This window comes from Amblyraja radiata, chromosome 27 (genome assembly GCF_010909765.2).
Source record: "Amblyraja radiata isolate CabotCenter1 chromosome 27, sAmbRad1.1.pri, whole genome shotgun sequence".
Lineage (NCBI taxonomy): Eukaryota > Metazoa > Chordata > Chondrichthyes > Rajiformes > Rajidae > Amblyraja > Amblyraja radiata.
The window spans coordinates 18,829,619-18,844,698 of NC_045982.1; the positions used below are offsets into that span (position 1 = coordinate 18,829,619).

Here is a 15,080-nt window from a genome sequence, read left to right on the forward strand (position 1 = left end):
TCTGGAACTCCCTGCCACAGAGGGTAGTCGAGGCCAGTTAATTGGCTATATTTAAGAGGGAGTTAGATGTGGCCCTTGTGGCTAAGGGGATCAGAGTGTATGGAGAGAAGGCAGGTACGGGATACTGAGTTGGATGATCAGCCATGATCATATTGAATGGCGGTGCAGGCTCGAAGGGCCGAATGGGCTACTCCTGCACCTAATTTCTATGTTTCTATGTTTATGACACTGATACCCTAATTCAGTATTTTCTTTTTCTGACTGCTGTTTAGAGAGATATTACCCTTTCTCCTCAGTGTCTGTACTGCACAGTTTCTTGCTACTTATTTGAACAGGTTTCATTAAAGGCTTTGCTGAGTCGAGGGAGGAGATCCTGTAAGATACTAAGATGAGAGATTAAATGTGCTGTGTATGTGCCCCTTCAGCTTTATGCCAGCCACAACGTGCCCATAGCACAGCCCCTTTGATTTGGTACCGAAGTGATCACTAAAACGTAGTGTTGCGACAAATCGCCCATAATAGACGTGAGTAGTGAAGAAGGGTCTCGACCCGAAACGTCACCCATTCCTACTCTCCAGAGATGCTGCCTGTCCCGCTGAGTTACTCCAGCATTTTGTGTCAATCTTCGGTGTAAACCAGCAGTTCCTTCCTACACAGTGAATAGTGCATGTTGTGTGGAGTGTTACCTGGCCCATCATTAAATTGCATAGACTGTACCGCCTAAATGCCCATGTGTTCTTGGTTGGTGTTCAGCTCCTGTTTTAATGCACTCTGATCAAATGGCATGTTTCTTCCTCTAGCCACTTTCATTGCTGCAGCCCCTGTCGTTTTAGGGGCAGCGGGCTTCACCGGCTCTGGGGTAGCAGTCGGTTCTGTCGCTGCAAAGATGATGGGTGCCGCAGCTGTTGCCAATGGAGGAGGTGTTGCAGCTGGAAGCATGGTGGCTATTCTTCAATCAGCTGGTAAGGTCCAGTGAAAAGAAATGAGCATTTTTCAATCTTCCTTGCTTAAATCCTTTGTGCTGAAAATTGATGTAGAATAACTTTTTACATTAAATGCTCAACAGTTACAAAAATGTTTTCAACCAAAGCTTTTCATTGTACCTCTTATACGCGACAATAAACTAAACCTAAACGTTAATAAGTTATAGGAGCAGAACTAGGCCATTTGGCCCATCAAATCTACTGTGCCATTTAATCATGGCTGATTTGTCTTTCCCTCTCAACCTCATTCACCTGCCTTCACCTCCCCTTATCCATGACACCTGTACTAATCAAGGATCTGTCAAATTCCACTTTAAAATATCTTTGGGCTATGGTCCTAGACTCTGCCACTAGTAGAAACATCCTCTCCACATCCACTCTAACCAGACCTTTCACTGTTCAGTAAGTTTCAATCCTTCCCCCACATCCTTCTAAACTCCAGCGAGCGAGTGAGTACAGGCCCAATACCATCAAACACTCATCTGTTAACCCAATCATTCCTTGGATCATTCTCCTAAACCTTCACTGGACCCTCTCCAAGACCAACACATCCTACCTCGGATGTGAGGCCCAAAACTTCTCTCAATACAGCCTGACCTGTGCCTTATAGAGCCTCAGCAAAGTTGAGTTAATTGCAAACTAACTTTATGGGAATCCTGCACCTAAACTGTAAGCCCCCAATATCCTAGAATGGAGATTTAAATGTGCTACACGGGAGGGGGAGGGGGAAATTAATGCAGCAGCTATGGAGGCAGGCAAAGGTATGTAGAGGATAATCGAACAAATCCAGTGGGCAGAGATGTAGGAAAGAAGCTGTTCCTGAACCTGGTGATGTGTGACTTCAGGCTTCTGTACCTCCTGCCCAGGCATGGTTTGGATGGTGGGGATCCTTAATGATAGATGCTGCCTTCTTGAGTGAGCGCCAGGTGGCATTGTACCTATGCTGCTCAGAAATAAGGTGTTGATTGTTAATAATTTCAGGGTGTCTCAGATTGTTTGCAGTTTATTCTTATTTGTTTTTCCCTTTCCTTTATAGGAGCAGCAGGACTGTCATTCATTGCTAATGCAGCAGTCGGGGCTGGAGGTGCTGTAACCGGTGCATTGCTTGGACTCTGGAGAAAATAACCTAAATAAATTACCATTCTTCCTAAACCCTGAATATGATCCAAAATGTATTTGATTATTAAAAGTCCACATGTAAAGCATTCAGTTTTACTGATCTGAATTAATTATCTTGCTACTGGTTTAATTTACAATTGTTTTGATATTATAAGCCACATTTCAATGAACAACCTTAGAAGCATTTGGCATTGCTTCTCATGTGTAGTTTGTTTACACAGTACACCTAATTTGAACCATTGTGGCTTGAATTAAAGATGTGAGAATTATTCTGAGGTATACATATTTAAATAAACACCATTTTCCTTTATCCATGACTGCATCCTAAATGTCCAGATTTTGGGAAGCCAAGAGCAGATTAATCATTGAAGCACCTTTATCTAGAATATCCAGCCCCAATATTGCCGGTGTAACGTTTGAGAGACTAATACACAAGACCCAGCCCAACTGAGTTCAGGAACCTGGAATTGATCATAACCAAGTCCTCTATATCCCTTTCCAGAGCTTCTTGCCAAACACACTGTCCACAAAGAGGTGGACAATTATTAGGGTGGACAAACCACAGCATGCAATGGGACTGAGACTGGCTGTGCATGAGGTATCTGATGAGGAGTGCCCTCACAACAGCAAACTAATGCCGGAGATTGTGTGTGAGTTATGGTGTTCTTGGTATTCTCCCAAATGACTTAGTCATGGAGTCTTACAGCTTGGAAACAGGCCCTTCAGCCCAACATACCCACACTCACCCACCTCCCTGTGTTTGGCCCATATCCCTCTAAACCTGTCCTATCTATGTACTGTCTAAATTTTTCTTAAATGTTGTGATAGTACCTGCCTCAACTACCTCCTCTGGCAGCTTGTTCCATACACCCACCAAAAGATGCAAAAGGTGAAAAAGATGCCCCTCAGATTCCTCTTAAATCTTTCCTCCCTCACCTTAAACCTGTGTCCCCATCTCCGGAAGAAGGAATCCCACAGAATCAAACATCTTCTCCTCTTGAGGCTGGACCACTGATTCACAAACTTGTGATCAAAGTGATTAGAAAGAAACTGCAGATGCTGGTTTACACCAAAGATAGACACAAAATGCTGGAGTAACTCAGCGGAACAGGCTGCATCTGTGGATAGAAGGAATGCGTGACGTTTTGGGTCGAGACCCTTCTTCAGACTGACTGCAGGGGAGAAGGAGTTATCGAGATAAAGTATAAGAGACCAAAAGAAATGAAGGTCAAGGACAATGTAGAATAGATCATTGTTAGCTAGGAGAAGGTGAGAACAACGCAAACTGATAAAATGTAATCAGGGGGACAGTCAGACTGGTGTTAGAACTGGGTGGGAGGAGGGATGGAGAGAGAGGGAAAACAAGGGTTAATTGAAGTTAACAAAGTCAATATTCATACAGCTGGGGTGTAAGCTGCCCAAGCAAAATATGATGTGCTGTCCTCCAATTTACACTGGGCCTCACTCTGACAATGGAGGAGGCCCAGGACAGAAAGATCAGTGTGGGACTGGGAGGGGGAAGTTAAAATGTTTAGGACCTGGGAGATCAGGTAGGATTAGACGGACTGAGCGGAGGTGTTCAGCAAAACGATTGCCGAGCCTGCGCTTGGCCTCACCGATATATAGGTCCACACCTGGAGCAGCGGATACAATAGATGAAGTTGGAGGCGGTGCAAGTGAACCTCTGCCTCACCTGGAAAGACTATCAGTGTCCTTGGATGGAGTCGAAGGGGGAGGTATAGGGACAGGTGTTGCATCTCCTGCAGTTGCTGGGGAAAGTACCTGGGATTGGGGTGGTTTGGATGGGAAGAGACAAGTTAACCAGGGAGTTGCGGAGGGAACAGTCTCTGCAGAAAGCGGTAATGGGTGGAGATGGGAAGCTCTGGCTAATGGTAGGATCCCGCTGGAGGTGGCGAAATGTTGGGAGGATTATGTGCTGTTATATGGCTCAATTGTAAACATATGTTATCTTTCCACTGACTGATTAGCACACAACAAAACCTTTTTCACTGTACTTTCACTGAACTGAGCCAGGTGTTTAAGAAAGAACTGCAGATGCTGGAAAAAGCAAATGTGGATATAAATTGCTGGAGAACTTCAGTGGGTGAGGCAGCATCTATGGAAAGAAGGAATGGTGACGTTTTGGGTCGAGACACTTCTTCAGAACTGTACTGGGGTCAGCCAGCAGGTTTAGCCCGATTGCCCCTTCAACTCACAATTGATCTGATCTTTAATCTGCCCCTACAGTATACATCTAACGCAGGGTGCTGGAACATTGCTAACTGGCCCATTCAAGACTGCAGGAATACATGCAGTGGGAGGGAACTGAAGCTTGGTGCAGCCAATGCAATACTGTCGGGAAAGACCACAGTTTGGGGTAGTTTTATTGCTGGATATTGAGGGGTAGAGTTCAGTGGGGCATCCTTCAAACAAGGGAAGGGAGATTACCCCAGGGGGACCACATGAGTGGCAATGGTGTTCTTAGTTTGGTTTAGTTTAGTTCAGAGATACAGCGCGGAAACAAGCCATTTGGCTGACAGACCACGCCGACCAGCGATCCCCGCACGCTTACATTATCCTACACCAGGGACAATTATACCAAGGCAATTATCCTGCAAACCTGTAAGTCTTTTTGGAGTGTGGGAGGAGACTGGAGACCCCGGTGAAAACCCACACAGGTCACGGGGAGAACGTACAAAGTCCGTACAGACGGCACCGTAGTCAGGATCGAACCAGGGTTCTGTTCGGGTATCAACACAACTCAATAGGACACTATGGAATGTACAGACACTGAGACAGTGAGACAATTTTTGCAGGATTTATGTTTTTTTTTACATCAATAAAATTTATTATTGAAATTTAAAAAAGACACCGTGGGGTACAGATCCCAGTTCAAATGAATTCAACTGAGTCAGGCTGGGGGTGGAATCGATTTCAGTGTGACTAGAGATGTAAATATATCCCAAACAACTCTCGCTGGAAACCAAGCAAAACAAAAGAGCCAATCAATGTTCTTCGAACAATTCCTCTAGGTTTCGTTTCAGATTCCAGCATCTGCAGCCTTTTGTGTGTTTGAGGAAAACGAAACTTAACTCAATGACGCGGTTTAGTTAAATAACGCAGCCGCAGTGGAAGCAATTTTCCGGAGGCAAACTGTGTCTGTGCACAACCTGCGCTTGGAGTCAGATTACAAGTGCAGTTTGCAGCATATTCTAGCCTTTGGTGAGTGTTTTGCTATTTTGTGCTGGTTTTGGGTTTAGCAGCAAGGATATGTTGATGCAGTGATTCAAGGCAGAATTTAGTTTCCAATTATATGACTTTTCCATAATGCCATTTCTATATTCATTGCGTATGCATCGGTGTATTTATAAAAGGGACGACGTTGACACTTATTGTGTAGGAAGGAACTGCAGATGCTGGTTTACAAAAAGCTGGAGTGACAAGGAGCATTTCTGGAGAGAGGGAATGGGTGACGTTTCAGGTGGAGACCCTTCGTGCTGAGTGAAGAATTCACACATAATCTTTGCTTAAAACTTTTTTTAATGTAATTTACTTCACACAGGAAAATCACATTGCATTGAATTCTGCATTATTGATCCTTGAAGATATTGTGAAAAATGCTGCACCTGGTTTACACCGTGTTGCTCTTATCTGCTGCTTTCAATACAGGTGAGAAATGAATGCATATAATGATCCTGATTGATTTAAAATAATTGAGAATTTATCGTTATTTGTAGTGTTCTAGAAACAGTGTAACATTGATCCTGCCACCAGCTTACTGAACAGTCTCTCTTTAATAGTAAAATTATTTTATTAAGAACTAAGTGAGCAGTAAAGTTGCATTGAGAATTTAAAAAATACTGAATAGGTATCTTGAACCTTAGATTTAAAAATGTAACACAAACAGAAAATGGTGGAATTACTCACAAGGTCAGGCAGCATGTATGAAGAATGAAACAGGTTTAATCTTCCTGGTTATCAGAAGGTCTCCAACCTGAAATATTAATGTGATTTATCTTTCACAGATGCTGCATGACCTTCAAAGAGATTCCAGCATTTTCTCATTTCATTTCAGATTTCCTGAATCTTACAGCTTCTTTGTTTTTTAGAAATGAAAGGGTTGGGAACAGAAGGAAGCAATGTTTAGGCAGTTGGGACTCGATACTTTCTAGACTCCAGATGCCCAAAGTATTAACTCCACAAACTTCATTCATTAACACACTGTATGTGGGATATGCTTGAGTTTTGGGTGTAAATTCTTCAGCTATTAGGGTGGCACAGTGGTGCAGCAGTAGAGCTGCTGCCTCACAGCGCCAGAGACCTGGGTATGATCCTGACTATGGGTTCCGTCTGTGCTGAGTTTGTACATTCACCCTGTGTCTGGGTTATCTCCGTGTGCTCCGGTTTCTGTCCGCGCTCCAAAGATGTCCTGGTCTACAGGTTAATTGGCTTCTCTAAATTGACCCTCGTGTGTAGGACATGGAACTAGTGTATGGGTGATCGACAGTTGGCGTGGACTTGGTGGACCAAATGGACTATTTCTACACTGCATCTCTGAACTCTAAACAATAACATCAAAAGTCAAAGTTAGAGGGGAAAAAACGAACTAACAATTGAAGTTGGCAACTATACCACCTAAATAGGGAAATAGTCCAAAGGAGGATTGAGAAAAGGTATAGGGGGGTTGCACGTAAGGTCATCGGGTCAAAGGGCGTGACGCACGGAGCAGCTCAATCCATCTGGGGAACATGGCAGCTTCCGGCATTCACTGTTATCACACAAAGCATGTACTTTCTTACCTGTTAAAAAACGCCAAAATTGCAAATATTTGCGCTGTAAATTATTGTGGAGCGTGACTGAGCACTCTGAATCAAATGCTCCAGTATCTGCTCTGAACCCGAGCACCAAGGTGTAAACGGCCGAAGGAGCGCATCCCTCGGGTCAGCCCCGACTCACCCCCCAAGGTCAGCGCTGTCCATGCACTGCCGCCCTCCGCCCACCCTCCCCCTGTGCAGCCGCACTGTCACGGGCTATGGGTCTGCAGCGCCCACACACAGGGCCGGGTGGAGCGGGGCCGCAGCTCCTGGCATCAGACACACGGGGACGAAACCCCGGAAAGGTCCCTGTGCATGCCACCCACCCGGCAACATCCCTGTCAGCTGCAGCAGATTTGGAGACAGTCTGGTCCCTCTGCCCACCCAGAGTCACTGACCACGCTGCATTGGCACTCCCACTCCCCCCCCCCCCCAGATCACTGCCCCCCCATCCCCCACCCCCCGGCCGTGGGGATAGACAGCCCGGGGTCTGCGAGTGTAGGATCCGTCAATGTGGAGTCCAGATGCTGGGAAAGAAGACGGGCCCGTTACACTGGAAAGATTGGTAGGTGCTTACCTGCAGTTCACTGCGTGTACTCCAGTTGGTGTTGCATGGCAACAGTACGGGTCAGGGGTCATGACCCGACTGCTGATGCAACCTCCCTATTAACAAGTGACCAAGAGGGGCACAACTCAAAGGACTGGAAGAAAATCATTCACATAGAATGAGGATGAGCACGGATGGAAGCTTAAGATCCCTGAGACCCATCAAAATGGAGAACATTGAGAATAAAATTTGTGAGGTAGATAAAAGTTAGAGATTATTACCCAAGATGCAGTGTAATTTGTGATGGACAATATCAATATTTTCACCAAAAGACGACGTGTTGAAGGACGTTAACACATCTGGCAAGGGAATGGGGGATTGGTGAAATAGTTGGCGTGAGTGTTTGTATATGAAAAATTAATATTAAAATGATCTCATTCTGCTATTAATCTGCTCTTTTATAGGTTCAAGCCTACCTTCGTTTGACATAGGTAACTTCCATTTCTTTCCACTCAACCCTCATCTTCTCACCCTCCTTTCTCCCAACATAATGCATATGGATTAATTTTAACTGTTAATATTGTGCTGTAGGGAGGCACTTGCTTTGCTTGCATTTCTTTCCTTTTTCATGTGTTCATTGATTCAAGCGCTGGCGGACTGAATGTGGAAGCAATTCCCCACTTTGCAGCAGCACAACGGATTTAAGACTCAGATTCACTTTAATGTTCTATATATACACCAGGGTGCAATGAAATTCCTTGTTTGCATGAAGCTCACTAAGTAAACAACGATGAATACAAAAGAGCAGAGTGGTTCAAAGATACGTGGTTGTGCAAGTGACGTTGATTACGTTTTGTACCTAAAGTTATAGTTTTGAGAAAACAGCCTTGTGACTCTCATGACTCTTGATTCCCCATTATCTATAAAATGAGCAAGATTTTCCTACTCTTGTATTCTATCCATCCTGCACATTGACTTATTTATTACCCGCAATACCTGAAGTTAGTAGCCTATGGAGCAACCTTTTACAGGAATTCTGATGAATGCCTTTAAATAACTTGATAACCCCACCCAGCTTGTTATGCCCTATCATATTATGGTTTTCTCAGTATATTTTTTATAATTTCCTTAATAATGGTCACCAACACCAGATGTCAGACTAACCCTCCTCCCTTTCCTTTCTCTCTCCCTTCATGGATAGTGTATTCTATTTAGAGGTTTCCAATCTATTAGAAACTTTGCAGCATCTGGAACATTTTGTAAGATCACTATCAGCAGCTTAGATCCCCTTTCTTACAGAATTGCTTATGAATCTGTTTTAGTTTTTCTTCCTCGTTTATTCTCATTTTATTCTCTTTCTCCTTTATACATTAATTGTGTCTGTCATTATTTACACTTGTATCATGAGGAAAAGTACTTTGGACATTGCAGAAATAACCTGCAAAAAACCTGCAGAGAGGTATCATAATTTAGCATGGTTGACTTGTTACAAGTATAGCCATCAGATCAAATGAGAAGGGAGACACAAAATGCTGGAGTAACTCAGCGGGATAGGACTGGGTGACATTTCGGGTCGAGAACCTTCTTCTTTCCTACACATTTTGTCCGCTCCAGGTCAAAATGAGAATCTTGCATTTGGTCTTATTGAATACTCGACTAATGTTTGTATTTGGTCCTTGCATTTACAGATTGGTCGACAGTTGCCTGGGTTGCTGGAGGTGCAGGTACATAAACAGCTTACATTGATGGAACCTTATGACATTTTCTTGAACTTTCTCAAAGTGTTTACAAGCAGTCACTGTTGTTACCAAAGCAGATGTAGCAACCAATTTGTGGGTGGAAATGGCTCATGAACAGGAAATGAACAAATAACTACCTATGGCATTTATTTCATGAGTTGCCCAGAGCTGGACTCCCTGTCCGCTGCTGTTCATTATATGTGACATCTTCTGTTGCACTGTGGAAGCAAATGGTTAATTTGAAGCCTTATCTCATCTAAAGAATAAGGCCTTTGACAAATTGGGTTTTCCCTAGCACTCCAATAACTACACCTCAACTGGATGTCACATTATCAATTGGCATTGAAAGATGGTGGCACAGTGGTTATAATAGTTGGTTAGTGATCTAGACATTACAGTTCACGTCCCTCCATTCAAAGTCAATTAATAAACTGGAATTGATCAAAGTTATTAGTTCTCATTATTAATCACCACAAAATAAATAATTCACCAATGTCCTTTAGGGGAAATCTACCCTTTTTACTTGATCTCCAGATCCACCAAATATGGTTGACTCTTAAATTCTCATTGGTGGCAGCCAACAGGCCAAATGCATTGGTGTGTTATAACACACATTTTTAGTTCTCTTATCACCTCATTTTATGTCCTACTTTGCAGTTACTGCAGTGGTTGCTGCCCCACTTGCTGTCGGGGCACTCGGGTTCACTGCCGCTGGAATATCAGCTGGATCTGCGGCAGCAAGTGCGATGTCCGCGTTTGCTGCTATGAATGGAGGAGCGACAGTGGCTGGTGGTGTTGTGGCAACTTTGCAGTCTGCCGGTATGATTTTACGCTTTTTATTATGGCACCCTTTGTTCCAAAGTCTTTCCAGATTATCCATTTTGCCGGACAAACTGAGGTCACGTTATAATGATACAACAATGTACCTCTGACCCACTCATTATTCCTCTCCCATGTCAGTGTATCATCATGGACTGCCAGAAACCTAAATAAAACAAATATTAAATGTGTTTATGCTTGACACCACGACTGTCACTTGGACCATGGTTCTAATCCATAGCTACTGTTATATGTAAGCAAGATCAGATTGGAATTACATATAGCCGAGGGATTACCACCAACAGCTGCAGATGTAAACAAATAACTAATTTGGGACGGAAAGAGCATTCGCCACACGCAGCGCCACCTGTGGCCACCCGGTGAACATCATGTCACCTCTCGTAATTTAAAGGAGGTGCGGGACCATCAATTGCAGGAAAATCACTGGTGGACCTGTATTGCTATATGTTTAGTTATGTGCTGCTTAGTCGGCACAGTTGCTCGTAAGTTAATGCTGCTACCTGCCACATTTGGTTCTAACTACTCTTGCTGTCAATGTGGGTCTTGCACATTCTCCCAGTGATTGTGTGAGCTTCCTCTGAGTGTTTCAGTTTCCCTGTGCTGGTGAGTTAACTACCAACTGTAATTAGTTCCAAATCTTAGTGGAAGGCAGGAAAATTGGGGAGTAAATGTAATGTGGACATGGGCTGTTGGGGAATGGGATCGATAGTCATGTACTGTAGCCCAGCTGGTAGAGTTGTTGCCACACAGAACCAGAGACACTGGGCTCAATTCTGACCTCGGGTCTTGTTTGCGTGGAGTTTGCACGTTCTCACATGGGTTTCCTCCCACAATCCACAGACGTGCGGGTTTATAGGTTGATTGGCCTCTGTAAATTGCCCCTAGTGTGTAGGAAGTAGATGAGAAAGTGGGATAACATCAAACTTACCATGTTTGATCGATGGTCGGTGAGCCGAAGGGCCTGTTTCAATGCTGTGTCTCTAAATTAATCTCTGAACTCATAACTAATTATGCTGAATGTCTTCTTTCTATGTCGTGGGAAAATATGACAAATATATTTTTCTTCTATTCTTCAAGGAGCCATTGGATTAACTGCAAGTGCAACGGCTGCCGTGGCGGGCACGGGCGCTAGTGTTGGCTATGCTGCCAAATCAGTTATTGAGTAGTCTTCAGATGAACATTGTGTTATAATGTTGAACGGGTGGGGTTTTCTGTAAGTTTATCACTAAATGCAACTCCAATGTGTTTTTGCCTGGTCCATTCTGAGAATAAAATTATCTGTTCTGGATCATCAGATTGTTAATTTCAGATGAACAAAAGCCTGTCCCAGAAGAAACATTGCAAGGTTACATTTCTCATCGAATTGTTGCAATAACATTGACAGAGGTCGAATGGAGACTTTTGAAAATGTTGTTAACATTCACGTTTTCCCTATACTTTATAACCTATGAACCTATCTCCATTGATGTATTACAGGTAACCCATTCCACCTCCCTTGTTTTTCTGTTGTGTTTTTTTGTTTTTTTTTTTGCTTTCTTTTTTATTTGTAACTTTCTACCCTCTCTTTTTCCCTCTTTCTATAAAAAATAAAAACACTAGAAGCAGAAGTAATTGATAATGGAAAATTTTAATAATGCATGACTGATGTATATGAAAAGTTTTTTACTATAATATGTAACTACATTTTATAATATGTCTACTTCTAATAAATAAATAAATAAATAAAAAAAATAAAAAAAGACATTCACGTTTTCCTTCAATGCTACTGTTCAAGAGAGATTCTAGATGAATGCAAAATTTAAAAAAGTTATATCGCAATATCTTCGACCGCCGGCCTGCAGCCTACACTAACTTGAAGCCGCGGTCTCCGGTGGCGAATAGCCGATTCTGTACTTACCTGGACTTTAACCTGTCTGCACATCTGGACGCCCACAGCGGCGGCTGCGGAGGGTTGAGGTCCCGACCACGGGGGGAAATGGAGGAGGACTGGCCAAATTTTGTGCCTTCCACCACTGTGGTGGATGTTTGTGTTAAATTTTTTGTGTCTTTTTGTGTGTTCTTTATCATTGTACCGATGCTGACAAATTAATTTCACTTGCACTTTATGTGCAATGTGACGAATAAAACTGATTGATTAATTGATTGATATTCTATCTCAGTATATGAAATAATTGGGGAAAAATTAATATGGTGTTGATGATATCTCTACAAACTATTCTAACATCTAATGTTAGGGTGTGAGGGGTTATGGGGAGAAGGCAGGAAAATGGGGTTGAGAGGGAAAGCTAGATCAGCCATGATTGAATGGCGGAGTTTACTGGATGGGTCGAATTGCCTAATTCTGTTCCTAGAATTTATGAATGTGGCTCCGTAAGAGGTCTTGCAGGGTTCAAAATTAACGGTTGCCAATGGCCAGCTAAATTCCCGCAGGGCAACCTAAAAGCCGTATCATTTTTCCCAGCTTGGCAAGCGAAGGAAAGCTTGGCTGATGTGGACAGCGGACAGCCTGATGCAAACTGTGCCGGCGCTTCTCAGAGAGATCCTGCCTTATCCTTGTTCCCTGCCTTGCCCTGTGGAGTTGCTGCTTGTTTGTGAACCAGCGGCTCAGTCAGCGGATTGGCGCTCGACACCGCTGCAAATTGTTCTGTTGCTGTTGTTCCCGTAAAGGGCCTGTCCCACTTTGCGATTTTTTCCACCGACTGCGGATCGTCAGTGTCTGACCCACGTAAAACAGTCACTGACGCTCCGTAGTCGCCGAAAAAATTACAAAGAAACATGCCCTTAAGCCCAACATACCCTCACCCACCCACCTCCCTTGGTTTGGCTGATATCCCTCGAAACCTGTCCTATCTATGTACCTGTCTAAATTTTTCTTAAATGTTGCGATAGTACCTGCCTCAAATACCTCCTCTGGCAGCTGGTTTCAAACCCCTACCACCCTTTTTGTGTGAAAATGATACCCCTCAGATTTCTATTAAATCTTTCCTCCCTCACCTTAAACCTGTGTCCTCTGATTCTCGATCCCCCTTGATTTCTGACTTTGACCATCTCCTGCAGAAGAAGTCCCACAGAATCAAACATTTTCTCCTCGAGGATGGACCACTGATTCACAGGCTTGTGATCAAAGGTGTTTAGGAAGAAACTGCAGATGCTGGTTTACACCAAAGATAGACACAAAATGCTGGAGTAACTCAGCGGGACAGGCTGCATTGTGGATAGAAGGAATGCGTGACGTTTTGGGTCGAGACCCTTCTTCAGACTGACTGCAGGGGAGAAGAAGTTACAGAGATAAGAAAGTATAAGAGACCAAAACAAATGAAGATCAATGACAATGTAGAATAGATCATTGTTAGCTAGGAGAAGGTGAGAACAATGCAAACATAAAATGTAATCAGGGGGACAGTCAGACTGGTGTTAGAACTGGGAGGGAGGAGGGATGGAGAGAGGGAAAACGAGGGTTACTTGAAGTTAACAAAGTCAATATTCATACAGCTGGGGTGTAAGCTGCCCAAGCAAAATATGATGTGCTGTCCTCCAATTTACACTGGGCCTCACTCTGACAATGGAGGAGGCCCAGGACAGAAAGATCAGTGTGGGACTGGGAGGGGGAAGTTAAAATGTTTAGGACCTGGGAGATCAGGTACGATTAGACGGACTGAGCGGAGGTTTTCAGCAAAACGATCGCCGAGTCTGTGCTTGGTCTCACCGATATATAGGTCCACACCTGGAACAGCGGATACAATAGATGAAGTTGGAGGTGGTGTAAGTTAACCTATGACTCACCTGGAAAGACTGTCAGTGTCCTTGGATGGAGTCGAAGGGGGAGGTATAGGGACAGGCGTTGCATCTCCTGCTGTTGCTGGGGAAAGTACCTGGGAATGGGGTGGTTTGGATGGGAAGGGACAAGTTAACCAGGGAGTTGCGGAGGGAACAGTCTCTGCAGAAAGCGGTAATGGGTGGAGATGGGAAGATCTGGCTAATGGTAGGATCCCGCTGGAGGTGGCGAAATGTTGGGAGCATTATGTGCTGTTATATGGCTCAATTGTAATCATGTATTATCTTTCCACTGACTGATTAGCACACAACAAAACCTTTTTCACTGTACTTTCACTGAACTGAACCAGGTGTTTAAGAAAGAACTGCAGATGCTGGAAAAGCAAAGGTGGACAACAATTGCTGGAGAAATTCAGCGGGTGAGGCAGCATCTATGGAAAGAAGGAATGGTGACGTTTCGGGTCGAGACACTTCTTCAGAACTGTACTGGGGATCAGCCAGCAGGTTTAGCCTGATTGCTCCTTCAACTCACAATTGATCTGATCTTTAATCTGCCCCTACAGTATACATCTAACGCAGGATGCAGGAACATTGCTAACTGGTCCATTCAAGACTGCAGGAATACATGCAGTGGGAGGGAACTGAAGCTTGGTGCAGCCAATGCAATACTGTCGGGAAAGACCACAGTTTGGGGTAGTTTTATTGCTGGATATTGAGGGGTAGAGTTCAGTGGGGGCATCCTTCAAACAAGGGAAGGGAGATTACCCCAGGGGGACCACATGAGTGGCAATGGTGTTCTTAGTTTGGTTTAGTTTAGTTCAGAGATACAGCGCGGAAACAGGCCATTTGGCTGACAGACCACGCCGACCAGCGATCCCCGCACGCTTACATTATCCTACACCAGGGACAATTTACAATTTACCAAGGCAATTACCCTGCAAACCTGTACGTCTTTTTGGAGTGTGGGAGGAGACTGGAAACCCCGGTGAAAACCCACACAGGTCACGGGGAGAACGTACAAAGTCCGTACACACAGCACCGTAGTCAGGATCGAACCAGGGTTCTGTTCGGGTGTCAACACAACTCAATAGGACACTATGGAATGTACAGACACTGAGACAATGAGAAGACTTTTTGCAGGAGTTATGATATTTTTTACATTAATAAAATTTATTATTGACATTTAAAAAAGACACAGTGGGGTACAGATCCTAGTTCAAATGAATTCAACTGAGTCAGGCTGGGGGTGGAATCGATTTCAGTG

At 43.9% G+C, this 15,080-nt stretch overlaps 2 protein-coding genes across 10 annotated transcripts in view; both read left to right on the forward strand.

Moving 5' to 3' along the window:
• The window catches only part of LOC116988541 (interferon alpha-inducible protein 27-like protein 2A), a 28,330-nt gene extending 26,142 nt beyond the window's left edge, over window positions 1-2,188 (forward strand). For both annotated transcript variants that reach the window (XR_004415979.1, XM_033045351.1), the window contains 2 exons: window positions 801-962; window positions 2,020-2,188. Coding sequence is in view for 1 of the 2 variants with exons in the window: in XM_033045351.1 (XP_032901242.1) it covers window positions 801-962; window positions 2,020-2,108 (251 nt within the window). In the remaining variant the exon portion in view is untranslated. The remainder of the gene's footprint in view (window positions 1-800; window positions 963-2,019) is intronic.
• LOC116988536 (interferon alpha-inducible protein 27-like protein 2B) overlaps window positions 1-15,080 on the forward strand; it is a 143,947-nt gene that overhangs the window by 69,032 nt on the left and 59,835 nt on the right. For all 8 annotated transcript variants that reach the window (XM_033045340.1, XM_033045336.1, XM_033045339.1 and 5 more), the window contains 2 exons: window positions 9,152-9,187; window positions 9,860-10,021. In XM_033045340.1, coding sequence (XP_032901231.1) covers window positions 9,152-9,187; window positions 9,860-10,021 — 198 coding nt within the window. The remainder of the gene's footprint in view (window positions 1-9,151; window positions 9,188-9,859; window positions 10,022-15,080) is intronic.